General features: G+C 41.5%; 1 protein-coding gene across 1 annotated transcript; it reads right to left on the minus strand.

Annotated features, from left to right (window-relative positions):
- Positions 1-5: 5 nt before the first annotated feature.
- On the minus strand, positions 6-20,590 carry arhgef19 (Rho guanine nucleotide exchange factor (GEF) 19). The gene is made up of 16 exons (XM_078254479.1): positions 20,254-20,590; positions 7,446-8,157; positions 6,840-7,334; positions 5,523-5,655; positions 5,351-5,436; positions 5,001-5,257; positions 4,751-4,911; positions 4,483-4,635; positions 4,039-4,168; positions 3,789-3,863; positions 3,602-3,691; positions 3,343-3,506; positions 2,880-3,038; positions 2,515-2,594; positions 2,325-2,429; positions 6-2,161 (listed from the first exon to the last, which is right to left on the minus strand). The coding sequence occupies exons 2-16, from the start codon at positions 8,134-8,136 to the stop codon at positions 2,007-2,009; spliced, it is 2,934 nt and encodes a 977-aa protein (XP_078110605.1). The 5' UTR covers positions 8,137-8,157; positions 20,254-20,590; the 3' UTR covers positions 6-2,006.
- Positions 20,591-22,214: the final 1,624 nt, after the last annotated feature.

The raw sequence follows: 22,214 nt of genomic DNA on the forward strand, positions 1-22,214 counted from the left end.
GTAAATGAACCATTTTCTACTCTTTATACATAAAGCCATCTACAGTAAAGTACATTTACATCAGAATCTCCTTAGAGAACAACCAGCTAGAGGAGTATAAATACACATGTTGCAACAGCAACCGCTTAAATTACAACTAACAATGCAGATAAAGAAAAAAAGGGGTTATAAACATTTCATGTGCCACTGGAAGAGTTTACATATGCATGTTGATTATAGTGGTTTATTAACAACAGCTCAGTTACACTGTGCTGTGGGTCATTTGGGGATTTGTACATGTAATGAAGGGAACACTGTGGACGATGTAGGCCTGTAATTCAGTGATTAGTGTATGACATTATTACTTGATCCTGTATGATTAGTCTAATGCAAAAATGTCTAGCTTTTATTTAACTGGGGCTAAAGTATTAAAATTAGGTACATATATTTTCCTTGCTGTCAACAAATGCCATGAAAGGAACAAAACCAACAATGTCTGACCTGCCTACCCTGTCTTTGGAGCTCAGTCTCAAGCCCAGCTTGTTCCTACTGACAACAGAAAACTATAAAATTAGTCACAAATATATAGTTTCAATATTTAATAAAGGCTAAATCATTCCTTAAATCAGCTGGGCACTGTTGTTTTTAGCAAATGTTACTCAAACAGGAGTAAATAGTGCATTTGTTGGGGACTATTTTCAGCTGTGGATTAATACACATTTGGTGTTCTAGTCAGTATTTACATCAGTAGGGTGGTGTATGTGGGATCAACTACAGTATGTGTGTGTGTGTGTGTGTGTGTGTGTGTGTGTGTTCATGGTAATGAAGGAACATGTAACCCAGTGTAACAGTGTGGCTCCATGGCACAGAGAAAGAATATCTATCAGACTTTGGCCACAGATTTAGGATAAATTAATTGTTGGTTTTGGTCTATTCGACGGATTTGTTGACAATTATAAAAATATAGAATATAGTCAGCTTAAACCTTTAATCAGATTAGGGCACTAACAGAAAAAAAGTATTGGTGTAGTGTGGCCATGTGAAAAGGATAGTCTGTCCTTCATATATGTTACAGTAGTACTGCGAAATCACCTAACCACTGTTCGGCAGTTGCCTTGTCTGGACAACCATCATGCACTCCAAATTGTTACTACAGATCATATACAATGCGTACAGGCAGGGTGTCCTCTTAAAAAAGAGGCAAGGATGTTTAAACAATGCCCATCTTTTAACACATGATGAATGAACTGTAGCACACTGGCGCACTGTAGTGTATCAGAATCAGAAATTGGATGGAAAACACATCAGGCATTCATTTCATCTCGTAACCACCAGTGTACATTTTAGTTGAACAAGTGGACTACACAACATGGCAACTTCTCATCTGCCTTCTGACATTAAAGCAGCACTCAGTGTGAACAAAAACAAAAGATAAAAGGCCTCTGATGTGTCCTAACGCAGCTCAGTAGAAGGATCTGCCTCGAGCGACTTTCTGATGTTGTAACATTACATCAATGAATCTCCTGCACCTCATATAACTCAGCTGAGTTGCATAAGACAGTTCTAAGAGGGCATTTGGCCACATGAGACAGAAACAAATGTAGTGACATTCTCCTCTGGCAAGAACCAAGAAATGTACACATTTACCTTTTGATATGATTACAATTACTACCTGTGCTAGTAAATGTGCATGTTTCTCAGACTTTAAAATGGTTATGGATTGCATTCACAGAAAGCATGCAGGAAGTGATTGCTTCTACAAAAAGTAACTTCAGTGTTACAAAACTGTTAAAAATGTTTATCGACAGACTCAAATGTACAGGAGCATTAAAAGCTGACTGTATTTGAAGCTAGCTCGCTAAAGGGAAATGTTCATACAGTCAAAAACCTTGTCTTGTTTACGGCACCTGCATACTACAACATAGTTCCCACATGCATCTAAAATTAAGACATTGATCCAGAAGCTTAAAAATGCAACTTAGCAACGGAAATGCACCTTTGATACACAACCAATTGCAGTAAAGTGGTTAGTCTTCGCCCTCCAATTTCTGTGTGACACATTTGATGCGGATATTTTCTCGGAGGTTGCGAAGGCGAGCGCTACGACTTGTGATTTCCTCCACGTAGGTTTTGGGGAACCAGCCCCGTTCCCCGTCAGACAGTCTGATGCCCTCCACCCAGCCTGTTGAAAGACAACCTTAGACATCAAACAAACCACTACACATATGATCAGACGGCCAGTGGGACACACAGACCTAACTTTTTATGTAATGCTAATTTAGGTGCAGGTTGAGGTTGGAATGCAGTTTATCTACTGTAAAAGAGGACTTTGTCCAAATTCTTACCATCACTTGTAATGGTCTTAGCGTGAAGAATGTCGGCCTTCTCCAGTGTTAACTCATCGTGCTCCTGGGCCTGATAGCTTTTGATGCACTGAACCTGGGATATATCTAAGAGGAAAAGACAAGAAAAAGATGAATGAAAGAATTAAAAGGTTTACACTGATTCATAGTGCACCAAAAGCTCTCTACTGACCATCGTTCTCACTGGCTTGCTCGATGTCTTCGCGTGGATCAGATGGAAACATGGCTGTGATCCATCTCTGCTTCCCGCTCCTGGATAGACACAAGAAGGGGCCGTTACAGCACCGTCGGCTAAAGCATCCAGTTTGGACCGAAGCTTCTTTTTTTTTTAAGATTATTTTTTGGGGCTTTTCCCTTTATTTGAAAATGGATAGATATGAAAGGGGGAGAGATAGGGGATGACACGCAGCAAAGGGCAGCAGGTCTGATTTGAACCCTGCACCGCTGCAGGACTCAGCCAACATGGGGTGAACGTGCTTACTGGGCTAGAGGCTGCCCCCAAAGCTAAATTATTATCGACAGAGTGTTGTTACTCACTCAGTGTGTGACTTGAGCAGGATCTGGTGTTTGAGCTGCTGGCCTTCACACAGCTGCAGGTGGAAGATGAAGCCTGAGATGCCCTGCAGCTTCTGACTGAGGTCCTTCACTTTCAGCTGTCCTATCTTGGCGTGTACAAACACCATGAACTTCCACGTACTGGAAAAAAAAGATATATATTTTTTTTACATTAGTAAAACAGCTGGTCAATCTTTAAAGCCAGTTTGTGTAGAATCTGTATGTGGTTGTAGCATATTTCAATATTAAATTATTGATTACTGATGGTGTACATTTATTGTTTGTAGAAAAGGGAGATAATCCTGGTGAAAACTGGTGCTGCCTATGTGTTGTTTACAGACCATTAACCTCAGAGGAGTGGTGTGTGTTGCTGTTTGCTACAGATTTTTATTATTCTTATTTTATTTCCTGGTGTATTCCTTTGTATTGACTGCAGATCACTCACTCCTTCCTCCTGGACAGCAGGAGACAGTCATTGAACAGGTGGAGGTACACCGGCTTGGTGGGCAACTTAAGCTTTGATCCGGAAATACTCATCGTCTGAGTGTCCACTTCCAGGAGTTCACCGTGTTTTACCAGCCAGCGGGACTGAGAGATCAGAGGAAAGATCTACAAAGAAAGGAAATAAGTTGCTAAATAGGAAACACTGCAAAATGTTAACAAAGCAGATTAAAAAAAAGACTATTTACAAAGACTTCAGTCACCTTTCCCTCAAATTTGATTTTCTTATTGAGGTGAATAAGTTCCTCCATCCTCTTCATTGACTGCACACTGGAGTTACATTCTTTGATGATCTAAGAAGACACATACCAACATGGTTATTACTGTTGTGCCTCAGCAGTGATAATACTGGTACTCATCCAACTGGCTATTAGAGATGATAATCACCACCTTTTTTAGCTCATTGAAAGCTTTCGTGGCAGTGTCCTCATCTCGGGAGCCTGGTGTTGTCCTCTTTAAGATGTTCTGAAAAATAAAGATGTTTTTGAAGACAAGCCAAAAGAGTAAACAATACTCTTTTTATGCTCTGTTGGGGAGAAAAAAATTGCTCAGCCGGTCCAAATATGAGCCCATTTACAGTTTCACGTAATTGGGTTTCAAGTGCGAACATGAATTCTGCAGTGAATGTTTAAGGGTGTACCTCCACCAGCATTTTGAGCCGTGTGATCCTCTGAAATGGGAGGATTAGAAAAGAGGTCAGAGGAAGTCTTTGGCAGATGGCGTCCTCCTCCAAACGAGCCAGGATGCCGGGGAAACGAGGGTTCTCGTGCCTGAGAGGACAAGACGTGTTCATTTAGAAAAACACTTTAATGACTTTCAGTGAAACTGCGTGTAAATTCCAGAGTGCTTTTTACCCTGAGAAAAAAATGCTCAGCCTTGTCTAGTGTAGATAAACCTTCTGCAAGTTAAGTCATGCAGGTGTAAAATAACACCTGAACACCCTTAGAGGGAATTATGTACAGGAAACAATTGGCTTTCATGCACTACAGCTGCAAGTGAGCGCAGAGAGATAGTGCCTAGATACATTTACATATATGTTTCAAACTGCTGATATGTTATACATGTGATGAAAGCAGTTACTTACAGCAAACGCTGGTAGGTCTGCTCCTGGTACGCCTGGTTGGTTACATAAGGTAAATAAACCCTTCGCAGAGCCGGGCAGTGTTCCAAGACGATGTCGCACACATCAAAACGCAGAATGTCTTCCTCCAGCCTGTGCTCCAGGTCCTGAAGAAACCTACAGGCACCCAGTAAGCAGAACATACACTCAGAGAAGGAGTCATGATAACTGACATGTTAAAATAAAGAACTGAGATAGGCAACAGAGGCACATCAGCAGCATATTACGTCACCTCTCACTGACACCTTTGACTTCAGGCAGCTTGGAGAAGAGCCACTGCTTATCCTGAGCTCCAAGACACTCGGCGAGCTCCTGCGACAACATGAAGTGGTCCACTGCGATCGTCAAACTACGAATGTACGACGCCTCAGACGTCACCAGCTCAAACTTTGCCTGAGTTGAGGAAGACACAGTATGTCAGCCACTTATCTACAGTACACAAACTAGCAAACAGCTGTGGCAGCCTGCAATGTCTCATTCACCTCCTGTAATTTCCGTTCCTCGTTGCTGAAGTTGTCGAGCTGGCCGCTGGTTCGAACATCGGGGATGTCCTGCCACAGTGCAAAAGCAGAGCCTCGTGATGAGCGAAAGGAGCTGGATGGAGAAAGATTAGAAGGAGATGGGGTCCCGTCTGACCCCTCATCCCTGAGCCCCTCCTCCTCTGTGCCTGGCTCCTTCCCTTGCTGCCTCTGGATCTCTCTGTTGATGGCAACGTCGCTGTATTCCTGGTACAGAATCGCTGCAGGAAAGTGAAATGGGATGTTACAGGAAAATCCAATCAAGTCTCGGTTTAATGTGTTTTGAAAAAGACAAATAGTTCATGGAAACTTACAACTAGGCAAAAACCGTGATAAGCGATTCGAACTAGCAACAGTTGGAAGCGTGCAGAAGTCCTCCTCTATGGATTTCTTTCGCATTCTGTGAAAGAAAATGTGAACTGACATCAATACATGCTCTTTAATCTTTGCAGTTCATGTGTGGCAATATTTTAAATCCGTATTTACCCGAGTTTTGTGCTCCACCGATGCAAAGGCATGCCATTGTCACTGCTGGGCAGAGTAGGTGCAGGTCCTACAGGACTGTGGGGGGCGCTATCACTAGAGCCTCCTGAGCTGCGGTGCCTGGAGTTGGATTTATCTAAAGAGATTGAAAAGCACAAGGTGCAGGGGTTAGGTCCAGGGTAGTCTATATCCACGACGTTCCACTTTCAGGATTGTTCAAGTGTCGCCAGATATTCCGCCAGATGTCTTTCATTTCAGCCGGATGTCCGTTACCTTCCGCTTTCTTTGTGTTGGCATTTTAAACTGGTCGATTTATGAGGACTATGCTTAACTACTCCTCAGATCTCTGCAGGGTAAATCCAGACAGCTCTGTCCAATCTGAGTTTTCTGTTGCACAATTATTTTGCAGAGGCGCCGTTGCTTCGTGCGGCGCTTAGTGCCGCCCCAGACGATTGTGATTGGTTTAAAGAAACGCCAATAAACCAGAGCACGTTTCTCTCCCATCCCGGAATGCTGTGTGGACTCGCCAGAACCTCCTCCGCAGCGCTGTGGAGGAAGGTCTGGCAATGCGAGACTAGGTCCAGGGAAAAAGCAATAGACCTCATATAATAAAGGTTCATAAAACAATACACACCGTTTTAAGCTTTCTGGATGTTTAGGGACAACTTCTTAAGAGGTTGAACTCCAGCAACAGCTTCTTGACATAGTCAGCTTTTTAAGTTTTTTTTTTTTTTTAATCAGTCTTTTTAATCTACCAAACATATACATTAGCCAGTTACTGAGTCTTTGGGGGTAACAATTATTTTCTTTTTCCAAGTATGTTTTCAGACATGTTAGCCTGTATTAGAAAGTAATGAGATGACAGGTGACAGGAGAGAAGGAGGGAAAGACAGGAAGATGGCATGCAACAAAGGTCCAAAGCTGCACACATTATTTAGATTATATAGTCAGCATCTTAAACCCCAAATAACTATTTTCATTTACAATTCATCTGTTGATAATCGTTTCAAGAAAATAGTTTCAGCACTAGAGTAATAATAGAGAATTTGAGAATTCTAGAATTCCACTTGTTCCAACTTTGGCTAGTTTTCTTTCATACAACAGTGCAGACGGTTGAGGTTCGACATTGAGTGATGTGCAGGGACACTGAATATTTTGCCTTTGTTCAAGGAGAAGAACATTGAACCTGACTTTTTGTGGTATTTATTTGTAACAGGTTTTATACTGCACTTATGTTATTTTCTGTAACATTTTGGGCTAGGTTTATGGACTAGCTTTCAATGAAATGTTACCATGACGTTTGCTCTGTTCTCTACTCACAGTCAGTGTTGGGGCTGAGGCTGTTGGAGCTCTGTCTGTCCCTGGAGGCTACCCGTGCAGACAGCGACTTCCCCAGCTTCAAGGTGAAGGAGTTTTTCCTCTGAGACAGCTGCAGTCTAGATATCAGTTCTGAAGCTGAGAAACGCCGCCGTTCTTGATCCCCATGACGACCGACGCGTGACAAAAAACTCCCTCCTGTGGCACTCGAAGTCTCTACACTCCCACTGTCCTCCCCCACCCCTGGCATTGGGTCCTCTATTATCTGCAGTGGTTCTGCAGGTAGATTAAAAATATCATCCTGACCAAGGTTTGGCAGATCTGTAAGACCGTCTGTGGATGAGGGGCTTGAAAGGGCCTCCAGGGAAGATACTCCACTGAGGTCCTCCTCCAGGAAAGATGCAAAAGGTCCTGGGAAGATGTAGTCTGCGTCAAGGATTGGGCTGCTGAGAGATTCATCGCTCTGGCTGTCTGGGGAATAAACCTGCATCTTTCGCCCTGGAAACAAGAAAATAGCTTTATTAAATTAAGAGGAAGCATGTAAAAGCTTTTAAAGCCTGATTTGTTATGTCAACTTTGTCCATAGTGGAAAAAAAGCTGCACACTCACGGATAGACTTCTCTTTCAGTGAACCCTGTGATGTCCTCCTCTGAAGCCGGCAGGAGTCTGGGCTCTGAAACCCAGGACCTGTAGGTGAGGATGGGGAGCAAGGTATCTGAGATTCCCAGGAGTCTCGGTTTGTGTATAGAGAGGACAGAGGGAACGGCAGAGGGAGGCTAAGAGCTGCGTGATGAGGACGACATACTGTTGTGACAGTACGAGGTTTTTCTGTCTGCTCCTGTAAAGAAGTCCTGATGCCATTATGGCATTCAAGCTCACAGTCACCCGCAAGTGTATGAGAGTTCAAATTTAACAGTGCTACGTGCTCATTGTCTGTCCTGTGGCAGCCGTTCTGCATGTCATTTAGTTCATTTAGTGTGTGTCTGAAACCATTCAGGGGCAGGGAGTGTGTTGTGCATTGTGCCTCTGGAATAACAGTTGGCCTCTGAGAGCCAACACTGTTGAGTTTAGGAGTCACTGGTGGTTGTAGCTCAATAAAAGCCAATGTTTCCTGCTGGCACACGGCGACATGCTTGTGGTGGCACGGGTGCAGGAGAGGCCTATCCTCCTGGGCCTCGCTCAGAGCCTGGGACTCCACTGAGCCAGGGATCCACATGCTAGGACTCTCTCCTCGGCAGCGGAAAGCGTGAAGGTGGGGTTGGAAATCAGGAAAAGGTGAGAATCCATACCCAGGAAGCATGGCTGAACGAACACATGGGAGCTGTGAAAAAAGAGAGGGAAAAAAATAACACTGTGGTCTATAGTATTATCTCAGGCCACTACTCCACGTGATCTTTTTTATCAATTCTTTTGACTTTATTAATGCCTCATTCAAATGCAAATTTAGGAAATCAATGTATTACTTGATTATACTACAAGGAACTGTATACAATTATTAGTGTTGGGAGGGGGGTTGAATCTTATGTTTCACTTTTTAAAAAGGCAAGAGCCTCAACACTATCTTGTTTAGACCCTTCTCTTGACTTGCAATACCCTCCACCTTTAATCTCAAAATAATACTAATAATTGTATTGGTACAACACAATTCACCATTAAAACTAAAACAGGGAAAGCATAAAGAATTTAAGATGATGTACCCTAACTTTAACTTTAACGTTCAAATTCAAAATGAGTTGGGATGATTGAACATGTATTAAGCAAACAGAGAAGCAAAGAGGAGAAACCTGGAATAACTGAAACAAATAAACTAGTTATGTTAGTCTAAACCAGTGCAGCAAAAAACACTTACCCAGCAACCAAATACTGTATGGTTGACTAGACACAATTCACTTTTAGCAACGTGGCTCTGTGTCACCAGAGTGTTACAACAACCGTAAGCAGCATTGTGTGCCCCACACACACACACACACACACACACACACACACACACACACACACACACACACACACACACACACACACACACACACACACACACACACACACACACACTTCACTATCTTTGTGGGGACCCGTCATTGACATAATGCATTCCCTAGCCCCTTACCCTAACCTTACCATCACAACTTAATGCCTAACCTTAACCCTTACCCTAACCCTAACCATAACCTAATTCTAACCCTAATCCTAAAACCAAGTCTTAACCCTCAAACAGCCCTTTAAAGTTGTGAGGTCCAGCATTTTGGCCCCACAAAGCAGTCCAGACCCCACAAGTATACTGTATTCCCGGTTTTTGGACACCACGAATACAAGAAAACACACACACACACACACACACACACACACACACACACACACACACACACACACGTTGAGCAGACACTCCTGGGATTAGCAAGATGGACCCTGAAACTATTTATGTGTGCAGGAAGTTTCCCAGTCACACACACGTACCTGCATGGACACGCATGCGCACGCACACACAAACACACACACACACACGCATGCATGCGCGCACGCACACACGCGCGCACGCACACACACACACACACACACACACACACACACACACACACACACTTAAGTCTAGTGTGTCTTCTGAGCTATGTCTTCCTGCTCTAATTAAAGACCTCTCTACACGCTACCTGTACTTAACATCTAGACACGCACACACACACACACACACACACACACACACACACACACACACACACACACACACACACACACACACACACACACACACACACACACACACTCCAAACAGAATACCACAACAGACAGACAGACAGACAGAGGAAGAGAGCACATCCTCAGCACTCTCACCTTTCACCTGAGATTTATACTCACCCATCACTCTGGTTGTTGGTTTGCCTTCCTGTCAGCCTACATTAGCTAGCAGGCACCTTTTTCTGACTGAATATTCACAGTGAGCGTCTGTTAAAACTCAGCAGCGGGGTCATAAAGTTAGCTCTCCTGACAGGCTGTTAAAACACACACTTGTGGAGCTCTTCTTACCCTCCTGCTTCCTGAACAGGTAATCCTTAACTCCTGAATTAAACACCAGGTAACAGGAACTTTACAGATGCTAACACACAACACATACAGTCTCAACTGTATGCACAGAGGGATGCAGAGGTAAGCTGGTTTTATATTTTTTATTTAGTCACATTTCTCAACAGTCACAGGCCCACATCCTTTTGTATCATTCAAAGTACTGTTTTTACTGTAAAAAAAGAAAAGAAAAGCGGCACCTTATAACCAAAAGAGGTTACAGTACACCATTCTTCTATTTTTTGTTGATAATATTGTAAATTAATATTTCTGACCAAGCAGCTAAAACATTTAGAATTTGTTCTCCCAGGCCATTAGTTTAAACTTTTGTGTTTTCATTAAGGCAGTAGCTAGCTTACTGTAGCATTTAGCCTATCAATTAGCCTTGCTAGCAAAGCCACAATAACTACTTTCAGAGTAGATTTCCTGTCGGAATCTGTTGTTAACTGTGTATCTCTTTTTTTCTATTTGTTCAGAGGGTGCAGCCAAACACACTCACACTCTCAAACAGATAGCCAACCTAGCAATAAGTTATCTTAGCAACATTAGCTGAGAAAAGTAGCTATTGTGTCCCAAAGACATACAGTGCATCAGAGATTGAAAGTTCATTCTTGACCTTGGACACAGCAGTTTATAAAACAGTCTCAGCACAAGTTCACTCACCAGCTGTTAGGGAGTCATATCACGAGTTGTTGAGTTGTCATGGGATTGTAGACGTTCATATTTCTTTTTTCCAAGCACTTTAAACTTCTCGCCCATGGTGGCTTAAGAATGTTTTGTCAAGTTTTTATATTTTATTCGAATAGCCATGTGGCAATAATAAAGTGAGTTTGACTTAATGCCATTTTCAAACTTAAAACTTCCCAAATAGTGAACAAAAAAATATTTTTTAAATTAGGTTCATTTCTTTTTTTTCTAAACTGTTGCCAAAGCAGTCACAGAACTTTATTTATTTTTTTCCCTCTGTGAGCAGCTTCCCCATTTTCTTCTTCGTATGTTGCATTGTGGGACATTATTAGCCACCAAAACTACACCTAAAAATCAAGCACACTTCAGTATGACAGTTTACTGCTACATAATCTCAAAACACATAATTAGTATACTGTATAGTGTGCAATGTGAGGCACAGAGTAACATTGTGTGAATGTTAATTGTTAACTTTTTTATCTCTTTTATCTATTTGTACCACAACCCCACACATGTACACACGCTGCAGGCTCTTTGTCATGGATAATGCTAAGAAATTATACCCCTCCAGTAATGCCTTTGTATTTGTCATTTAGAGTTTAAGTATAATTCTGACACACAGTAAATCTTTATGAGATACATATATTTTACATTAAAGTAAGTAGTATCACATTAAACTTTACACCTGTAATTTATATAAACAGGAGTGTCCCTGAAGAGGATAAAGGCATAAATCAATGCGTTTCCTTAAAATATAACTTTGTTTATATTGGGGTTTTTTCTACCTGGAGAATCACAGACTGGAAAAAATATTTTACCTTCCCTTTTATCGAGCGCACATGTGTTGTATGCTGTGAATATGAGACAAAAGTCAGTCCTATCTCTCTCTCTCTCTCTCTCTGTTTCTCTCCAGCACTCACACACATATGTTTGGCATGCATGTATGCACACACACACACGCACACGCACACAGTAGTGCAGGCACAAATGGTTACCTGTTCCCTGCTGCAAACAAAGGCAGCCTTTATCACCTGGGCCAGGCTGCCCTGAGCACAGGACACCTGAGAGGGTGTGGGAACTGCTTATACTGATCCACTCATATAGTGCAGCCACTGAGCCATATAAACACATCCAGACCACTGCTACACAATGACTCAAGCTTAATGGTGTTTGGATGTGATTACTGGCTGGCTATACTGTAATCCTGCTGTAAATGTAGATCATTAACAAAACTTTACTTACCTCTATTTGCAGTCTGTCATATCAGATTAAATATGAGTTATTTCCAAGTCTACAATGTATTGTTTAGAAAAAACTGTATCTCAGCTTCCATGATCATGTTATCTTTCAATACTATGCTAATGAATGAATGTTCACATAATCCTCCATCAACAGCCAAGTTGCCATAAATCAACATGCTCTTTGTAGAAAATTAGTTATCTGCTCATTTGATCAAGAAACCTCAAAGATCCCAAAAACTGACAATAAAGCCTCACCACCACATTTATCAAAACATGAAAGCATCCAATTACACTTACTGCACATTCCTCACACTGATACAGTTATATCGCGCTATTAAAATTTCAATTCCAAAGACGTGTAATTTCCCTTGTCATAGCAGGCTGTTATTTGTGACTGTTATGGACTTTGCTGCCAGTGTTTCCCCCTGTAATTTCACTAGGCTGCTCTAAGACGCCATGTCTGCATACAGCAGTTAATGAATGGCACGCTGGCATGCCTTTAATGCAAGCAGCCATACGAGGAGCATTTTTAATTGTGATAAATGTCATTGTGAAGGTCTCAGAATAATCCTTTAATGGAGTGTATCACATAAATATGAGCATAAATCCATTGCTGATTCAGCTTCACGACAGGGCCAAATGTTGGGTAATCGCATAATTAAAGTTTGTTTGATGTTTGCCAGAGGGGAGAGATGAGTGTTAAAACAAATGGATTCACTGTTGAAGCTGTTTGTGGTTCATGAAGGTGAGGAAATACATTTCTAAACTGTTTTGTTTTCTAATGTTAGTGTTGAGTATGACAGTAACACTGCAGTATAAAAGACGCTTATTGTTTCAGAGAGGAAAATGATCATGAAATATCTGCCCAGTTTATAAGAGTCGTCAGTCTGTGACTTGGATGTAAGAAATCTACTTTGTTTTTCTCAGTGTGGTCCTGCAAGGCTTATTAGGTCTTTGCTTCGGTCAGACGTCACTTCCCGTTGGTCAGACATCAACATACATATCATTCAAACATCAACATGAACCTTTCCTAGATGACATCACAAGTTGGCACACTTTTCACGTCATCAGGTTGTGCTTTTCTAAGGCCTGATTTCTATCAGGCGCTGTAACAGTCTGCTTTAAAAAATAAGTCTTCTGGGGCAACCACTAGCTCATCCGGTAGAGTGTGTGCCCCATGTATGCTGAGTCCTTGGCAGTGGCCCGGGTTCAAATCCGACCAGCGGCCCTTTGCTGCGTGTCATCCCTTCTCTCTCTCTCCCCCTTTCCTATCTGTCTCTCTACACTATCTAGTGAAAAACAATGAGGTGACCCCTGGGTGCAACCCATATTAGCTATCAAGTTTAAAAACTCTAATTCTGAAGTCAAAAAACAAATGTCAAAGCAGTTATTTTTCCAGTAGTTTGTGTGGTGATATACAGTATAAGAAACATTGTTCCAGATGGAGCCAATCAGAGCTTTGTATGCGGGATTAAGGAGGTGGGGACATCGTCTTTTTGTGCCAGAGTCAGAAAAAAAGCTGCACAGATGAGATCAACACAGCTGAACAAGTTGTCGTAAGTCAATTTATACAAATAACCATTCTTAATTGAATGGTTAACCTATTAACCATTCTTGATTGTCGTGCAAAAAGAGTACTGCTCCTATAGCAACTTGTGCTGCAGAGGAGATGCTATGCACTTGCTACTGATCGGTTAGAGCAAAACAAAACTAAACTGCCCCCCATCTGAAATTGGGTAACATGAACATTTAATTCAGTAAGAGGACACTGTGAGCTTTGCTATGTTGTTGCAGTACCTACTGTTCACAGATGGAAGTCACAACAAAACATATTGGAGGAATATTTTCATTGTTTGCAATGATATGGTGTGTGTGATAAAAATCTGGATATCCAACCAATTCATATTTTATCTAATGATCAGACTGTGGAAACTTCATATAGCGTCAGTCTCTTCCCCCACACACAGTTTCTCTCCAGCGTAAGTCTGGTGTGTTTGGTCAGACAGACTAGAGTGTCCCGACAGTGTGGTGTGACCAGCTCATGTGTGTGTGTGAGATCGCAGTTTAACTTGGTCACATCAGACCACTAATTGCCAAGCAGTAGACTAAAGAGCCCAGCATTGTCTGACGAGACAAGACATGACATCATTCAGCGTCACTTCTGGGAAAACCACTCTCACAGGCTATTTTGTAACATTTTCTATCAACACTGGGATAGCAATGGAACTCTGTTAACTTTCCAACAAGAACTACTACATTTTTCAACTTCTAAACTGGAATTACTGAAAGTATTTACAAAGTTTAAACAGTGCAATGTCAAATTATTAGTGTTTGTGCTACTTTTCAGCGCAAAATATATTAACATACTTGTGTTTACGGAGTGATGCAGCAGACTGTGTAGTTATGGTGGTAGGCTGCTGTGGATCTAAAATAGCTTAAAAATACAAACTAAATATAAAATCTTCACCACAGCTTTTTGCAGTCTTGTGTGCTTGTTTTCCATCCAATTATTTGGATAGAAATTATGACTTGTTTACATAAAAACAATTAACGGCAACTGGGAACTTGTTGATAAAAGCCAGACATCATGCAATACGTTTTTATGCTTATTTGAGGTAGGCAGATTGATTTGTCAATAAATGTTGTGGCTCTACATATTCTGAAACAGTTAAATGTATCTCCCATGTGTCTCCCCTTATGATTAGATGATTGGTAGTTGCCAAGTGATTTGCCTGACACATAACTTGACTTTTTTTTTTTTTGCCCAACATTTCAAATGTACACCTAAAACACCTGGATGGGAAGCCAGGCAGTGTCTTCTTGGTATGTTAATGGACTTCATCTAAATCTTTCAATCAAAACAAACTCCTCAGCGAAACTTGAATTCCAATCAGAGAAAGCTCACCAGATGTCAAGGTGATGCACTAACCTGCGTGGGAAGATCAGACGCCTGAATGTTGTGAGAATGGTTGAGTGAATTCAGGTCAGGGAGTTTCTTTGGTATTCGTTCCTCTTGTAGCCTCCACCCACTGAGACAGGTGAGCACCCCAGAGGCTACAGAGGAGGCGAGTTGGAGGGAAGGGGGGGTTACCCAAATGTTTACACATGGTGTGGGTCCTCCTAATCTGCCTCTACAGCCTCAGGCAATTTACCCACGACCTTCCGAGACACTATGGAGATGCATACTGACAACCTGGCTTACAATCACACAAAGCTATGACACACACAAGGCACACCTGAATGTGAGTGTGTGTGTTTGAGTGTTTGATTGAAAGCGACAAGACGTAGAGAGGCCTTCCCTGACCTTGTCTGCCCCGGCGGGATTCCGGCTAACAGAAACGGACAAACAGCAATCTCTCATTTAAAAGCCTGAAAAAATGGTGACCATCTCACATGTAAACGGCAAGACTTTTAGACCTTTAACCTCCCCTCCCCCCCGGCTTTACTCTACCACCATAACAACTGCAGTCAGATAAGCTGACACACAGGACACATTCAGCCAGGATAGTAAAGACACAAAGGAGCTATTGACAATTTTATGGAAATAACCTTGTCTAATTATGGTGCTTTGTCATAAGTCGCAAAAGCTACCAAGTCGATGGAGGGCCAACGATCCAAAACGCAGTAAATCCAGAAAATCTCTTAATCAGTACCTTCTGACAGACAGTGGTTATCTGTATGCGATGGGATTCTAAGAAGTGTGATGATTTAGGACGTATTGTCAGGTTACATGAACATATGAAAAATTAAAGACATTGTTATCTTACAGTACTGTATGTTCAAATAGCTACCTGACTCCATCATCAAAAAAAGTGGTTTTACAAATAACTCAACTTGAGTCCATTTAGTGTTTCATACAGCTATTAACAACAATTTCTCCAATAAAGGTTATCTCACTATGTAATGAAAGCAATGAGCCAGTATGTAATGTGTCAAAGGGCCCCATCATTACACTTCTAGGTCTGAAACTAATGTTCATTATCGTTTAATCTGTGGATTAAAAAATGTGTTTTTTATTCAATAAAATGTCAGGAAATAGTTAATCACAACATCACAATATTATTATAATAGTATCTGACTTACAGTCCAAAACCCAAATGTATTTAATTTACAATTATATAAACCAGATATAAAGCAACAGATCCTGAGCAATGAGCAACTTTTTGACAAATTAGGTTGATGAACAGCGATTTTCTATATTTTTCTTGTGCTCAATCCTTCCAATAAAAAAAGACCAAAAACCAAATCCTCTGTTGAGCTCCATTGTTATCCAAAAACAATTTACATTAATGAGCCACACTGTTGACACACACACACACACACACACACACACACACACACACACACACACACACACACACACACACACACACACAGGCTGTAGTTTATTTTGAGTTAGTTTATATCCACGACGTTACACTTCCGGGATTGCTAGAGTGCCCTCAGAAATTCCGCCGGATATCACTTTTTTGGCTGGATGTCAATCACCTTTCGCTTTCTTTGTGTTGGAAGTTTAAACTCCGGTTGATTTCTGAGGACTATGGTTAACTGCTCCTCAGATCTCTGCAGGGTAAATCCAGACAGCTAGCTAGACTCTCTGTCCAATCTGAGTTTTCTGAGTTTTCTGTTGCACGACTAAAACAACTTTTGAACGTACATGTTCCACCAAAACAAGTTCCTTCCTGAGGCTATTTTGCAGCGCCGCCCATGACGATTGTGATTGGTTTTAAGAAATGCCACTAAACCAGAGCACGTTTTTCTCCCATCCTCCCAATGCTGTGTGGACTAGCCAGACCCTCCTCCGCAGCGCTGTGGAGGAAGGTCTGGCAAAGCGAAATTAATTTTCTCCCATAATCTCCCATACACCATCCTGCAGCTGTAAATACTCAATAGAGCACCAAATAAATGTACACCGCAGCTAAAAAAAAATCAAATGCACTGTCTACTGTCTCTATTCAGCCTTTATCAAAAGTGAAACCTAATTTGTGACACATTTTTAAAGATTTACGTTTTCAGTAGGAACACATCGGGCTAAGAGCCAAACACAGGGTAGGGAGGCAGGAAAGTGTTGAGGGATGGATTAATGCATTGTTGGTTTGGGTCCTTTTATGGGACTTATTGACAATAACAAAATTAAATATCACCAACCTTATCCTTTAAATGTTTTTTTGTGAATCAAAAACACATAGCCTTATCCTGTAATGCACTAGAAGCTTTGCAGTAACTGAGTAACATTAAAAGAAGGTGTGCCATTCATGTATCTGCTGTAGTTTCATTTCAGGTTTTTATTTTTCTGGTTTAAATTAATTGAAAAGGAGGCAGCTGCTGTACTCAAAGTGTCAATCAGAGCACTTTGATTCCAATCTGATCCTTTGCCACTGACACTGAAGAGGCTGACCTACTTTACAACAAGTTGCGGATGCATCTTCAGCATTCATCTGCTCCTGTGTTTACTTTTTTTTTCTAGCTCTCTGCTCCACTTTTTTTCTCAGCTGAGGACCAGCAGTTTCTCCTCACCCCCCCCCCTCCGCCACCCTATACTTCTTGCTTTATTATTTGGACAGGTATGGACAAGCCGTCCACTGAGCTGCTCGTTGTTTTGAAATGTGATCGGGTAAAAGTGGAACACACCTAACGAGCTGACCATCCAGAAACGATTCCACTATAGCCCAGAGCTAAAACTATAAACTATTTAAAGCCAAACTCTGAATACCAGCAGCGTCATCAGGATTAAAGTGATGAATTGAAAGAGAGATAAACACCCTTGAAGACGCTGAAAAAAAGATGAGTTGCTGCTGTTTTACTTGAGAGGTTTGACATTTTTTATTTCAAAAGAACAAAGAGGCACAAAACTAACATTTTAGTGAAGAAGCAACGCCTCCTGAGCCAGAAAAGTATTATCTCGCATGAGTACAAATGTGAAACACACACACACACACACACACACACACACACACACACACACACACACACACACACACACACACACACACACACACACACACACACACACACACACACACACACACAGCGTCTTATTGGCCAAGTCCCAATGTAAAATAACCCGAGGGCTACAGTGCCAGACAGGTGTGCAGCAACACAGCCGGGGCAGTGCTCGGCACATATCGCCTCTGGGCTCGAGTTTCGGTATGTTTTAACCTTCATGCATGGGCCACATATTCTCTGAAATGCAGATTAAGTAATAAATGACAGAGCCTGTGCAGTTACAGCTCTTTGTTTGTCTTAGAAAATCAACTTTTCAACTTAATAAATCAAAGCCATCACATTACTGTATTATTATTAACCAAATGCACAGGGTTTAACGCAGTAGGTGGTCTCTTTTACAGTCAAGACAAGTGCATGTCCAACTTCAGAGGCACTCAACCCCCCAGATGAGACCCTCTGACACAAAGAGATACTTTTTCACATTCCCTGAATGACTCGGCAAGCTCATTCCTCTGAAATTGACCACTAAACCGAAGCAGGAGACAAACAAAGCAGCTCAACTATACACGTGCAGGAGCAAGCTGCTATTATGGGCTATTAAGGCCACTGCTATTTAGGCCACAAGCCAAAACGCCTGGAAAGTGACAGGGCCTCCTCAAAATATCAGTGTCACTGATGTGTAAAGGGCCGGTTGCTTTCAGTTAATGGTGTGTAATGATTTTAGTGCAAAACAGAGCAGAGACAGTCATGTTTAGGTAAGCAGCTGAGTGTGTCCTTATGAATGTAAACACCATAAGAAGCACAGGTAGCATTTGCATGCAAGGTTAGCTGGGGGAGGTGAGGGAGGTATGGGGCATAAGGAGGGTGAGGTGTGGAATCCTGGAACCCTTCCACACAGCATATACACACACGCTCAGACAGCCACTGTCTGAGTGGCAGGTGATGGGGCAGGTGCTCTCCAGACATACAGTTGTGGGGGAGGAAGTAGGAAAAGGGATGAGCCCTGTGTTGAGCCGAGTTATAAATCGGTGTGTGATATGAGCAGGCATGCAGAGGGAAATCTAAGGTACAGTACTGTGATATATGTGTATGTCCTTCATAACAATTATTCTTTATAGTCATCAGACTATAAAGAATAATTGTTATCAGTAGTCTGCCATCATACAGGGGATCTCCAGCCTGTAATAAAGTGCAGTAAAACAGTTCAAGGTCCTGATTTGTTGCATTTTGCTGGTACACGTTTGCCCAATTTGCAAGTGGTGCGTTCTGTAGTAAATCAGATAATCCAGAAAACACCCACAGCTATCTATTTGCGTTCCAGCCAAAATATGCACCTCCAGACTATCCATACACACAGACACACAGCAGCAGCAGTCAACTCACATAGCAATACACTTAGTCATCAAGACGGCAGCCATCACCTCAGCCTGCCCTCTCACTGATGGAGTTTGGAAGATGTTGAGAAAAATAGTGAAGGTGGTAATGTGTTTTACATGTGGGTCACACAACTGCCAAACTAAGAAGAAGATTATCTAGAATAAAAAATCATAACCTGGCTGCTTGATGTCATAACTGCATTGTTGCTCATCTCTCATGAAGCCATGTAAACAACTCTGACCACTTGGAGGATCCACATAAGTGAACAAACAAACAGTGAGACAGGGTGGAAGAAAACCCAAACCACTGTGCACTGCCTCTGGGAAACACACATATGTACATGAACACATTCACACGTTTAAGAGCACACAAACACACGGATCCACTCCTCAGTTAACAACCTGGGGCTCTGTCTTCGCCCTGAAACTACTGGCAGAGAAGGTGTGAGTATTATGCTAAAATGTCCCACGGAGAAGAACAGAGAAGTTTCAGCCATGTACAGTTTTTAACAACCCCTCATCCAACATACTCCAGACGTGCACTTACCTGCCCCGCTCTGCAACAACTCATTGCTGTACTGTAACCATCACATTCAAGGCTCACCTGACTCTGCACTGCCTAGGGAGCTGCTGGAAACATTATCAATGCAAGCAGCGACTTCTTCCAAGAGAATAAATGAATAGTAAAGCTAACGATCCCACTGACAGGACTTATGCATCTACTTGTGCTGAATATTTGGCAACGTTTGTGTTGCAGGAAAAAAACATTTCACATATTATCCTGTATTTCACTGCAATGCACATGCATATATTGAAATAATTGATATAAACAGCCTGTTTTGTTAGTTGAGACAAAACAATATCCAGGCAAACTGTCTTGATAACCCATTTCATACCTCTGTTGTCAGATAAATGCAATGCACCTGACAAGCTACACAGCACTACTTTCTCCCAAGTGCACCACACAAAGCAGAGCTTGCACTCTCAGGCAAATAGCACAGCTCAACTTTCACTAAGCAGCAAAAATCTCCAGCTTGGAACAAAAGACCATGGACTGTGTAAGTATTGCTCTGCTTTGTTAATAGTTACTGTTGCTGTTTTTCAGTACTGTACCTCATCGGTGTTAGCAGCCTAGTGTGTGTGCTGGACGGTGGCCAGCAGCTGTGTGTGAATCCATGCCATCCCAGGGTCAGGCTGAGCCACTCTGCTATCCATTGCTGCCTTGTGTTCCTCCCAGCTTCGCTCCCTCCTGTTCTGCTCTCTGTTTGTATTTCTTGTGAAACTCAACTCAGACTTTTCAGATTCGTGCTTTTCTGCCTGGTTCTTCTCCTTCTTGTTCACCGCCTCCTCAGGAAAACAAAAACAGGTTGAAAAACAGTCACCACTTGCTGCTCTCAGAGCTACTTACAATGCAGATCCCTTCTCTAAGCTCCTCTGCTCTCTTTCTCTCTCGCTCCTTTTCCCTCCCTCTCTCTGCTACTGTTGGGGAAGTGCTCTCTCATTCTCCTCCCCTTCTCTCGCCCTTCCTCTAACTCTAATAGTTATTTAGTGTCTCATTTCAGCACCTGCTTTGAGACAGAAAGAGACAGACAGGAGGGAGCAGACAGATATGGAGAGAAAAATGTTGCTCCTTGGTGGTAGTGTATACAATGTGCATGTGCACCTTATCAGCAAAAGCATATGCATTGTGCGTGACCATGAACTGTTATATGAATGTGTAAGGTGTGCACTCACAACAAGCACAAAGACTAACATGCAAAAGTGCATACTTGCATTTATGTGTATTTGCATCACTGTGTGCAGATTCATCATTACAAATGTACAGTATGTATGTGTGTGTATGTGTGTGTGTGTGTGTGTGTGTGTGTGTGTGTGTGTGTGTGTGTGTGTGTGTGTGTGTGTGTGTGGACTTTCATGCAGCTTTCACTAAACGTCAAACTGTGAGTTGGTGACAGAAAAAAGCATGCTTGAGCTCTCTCATTTCTTTCAGTGCTCCCCACTTGCTGCTGAATCAACTATGTTCACCTATCAAACATGAAAATTATGGGGGGGGGGGTTCACCATGGGACTCAGCAGTGGTAGATGTCTAATTGTCCCCATTTTTGTTAGAGAAAAACAGGCTTGAGAGCTGTTTGAGAGTTCCCTTTTGTATTACTATTATCACTAGAAGTATTGACAATTTCAAAATATTTTTAATATAGAATGTACAATAAAATTATGATTTCAGATTATTTATATAAAATCCATTTGCTTCCCTAGTAGCTTTAAAGCTGCACTAATAAATATTTGGATATCAACAATATATCAAATGGCTCATAGCGATGATCCCAAACTATGGGATAGTCCAGACTATCAAACATTTTAACAGTTGTGTTGGTTTGCTGGCCTGCAAACTGCTTTCTTTAGCTCACTCAGCAGTTTTCAGTGGAAAAGCTCTGAAATTTGATGAATGTTTACTATGACCGTCGCCAACTTTGGTTAACAAGGTGCTAATATGTCAGTGTTTATTTAACCTTGTAAAAAAATCAATGTTTTATTTGCTTTAATATCTTGATTCACACTGTCTAACAGTATCATATATATTCTATTTCAGTTAAAAAGGTGGAACAACAAAATATTCAGATCTTTTAACTTTTATTTTAACGTTAACTTTTTAACGTTTAACTAGAAATATTTGGTCACTTTGGGATGTCCGCTAGAATTTAAAATGCATGTTTTGCTGCACACCTGGGGGTCAGTGAGGTTTAAGTAGTTAATACCAGGTTAGAATATTAATATTTATGAACTGAGGCTATTTTTGTTGTTGCTAATGTTAGATAATATTAAATCTGATTAGGGATGGGTGACAGTTAAAAGTGATAATCAGCATTTAGTGGAATTGTATCCTGATGAAATGGTCATATTGGGTAATGCAGGATTTTTCTAACTTAATGCATACACTTTTGTATATATTCTACATATTGTACAGCATATCAATATTGCAAACATATTCTTATTAATATACTATAATGATTTAAGACATATCACCTACTGTAGCTCTACATTATATGTGCATCACACTTCTCAGAAATGGA

This window comes from Sander vitreus, chromosome 7 (genome assembly GCF_031162955.1).
Source record: "Sander vitreus isolate 19-12246 chromosome 7, sanVit1, whole genome shotgun sequence".
Classification (NCBI taxonomy): Eukaryota; Metazoa; Chordata; class Actinopteri; order Perciformes; family Percidae; genus Sander; species Sander vitreus.

What these genes read in the sequence shown, in the direction of transcription:
- arhgef19 (XM_078254479.1), bottom strand. Translation starts at nt 8,136, where the DNA reads ATGCTTCCTGGGTATGGATTCTCACCTTTTCCTGATTTCCAACCCCAC. An exon ending in ACTGAAAGAGAAGTCTATCC is followed by an intron (nt 7,335 to 7,445) that starts GTGAGTGTGCAG and finishes TCTTGTTTCCAG; the next exon opens with GGCGAAAGATGCAGGTTTAT. An exon ending in CTTTCAATGAGCTAAAAAAG is followed by an intron (nt 3,692 to 3,788) that starts GTGGTGATTATC and finishes GTGTCTTCTTAG; the next exon opens with ATCATCAAAGAATGTAACTC.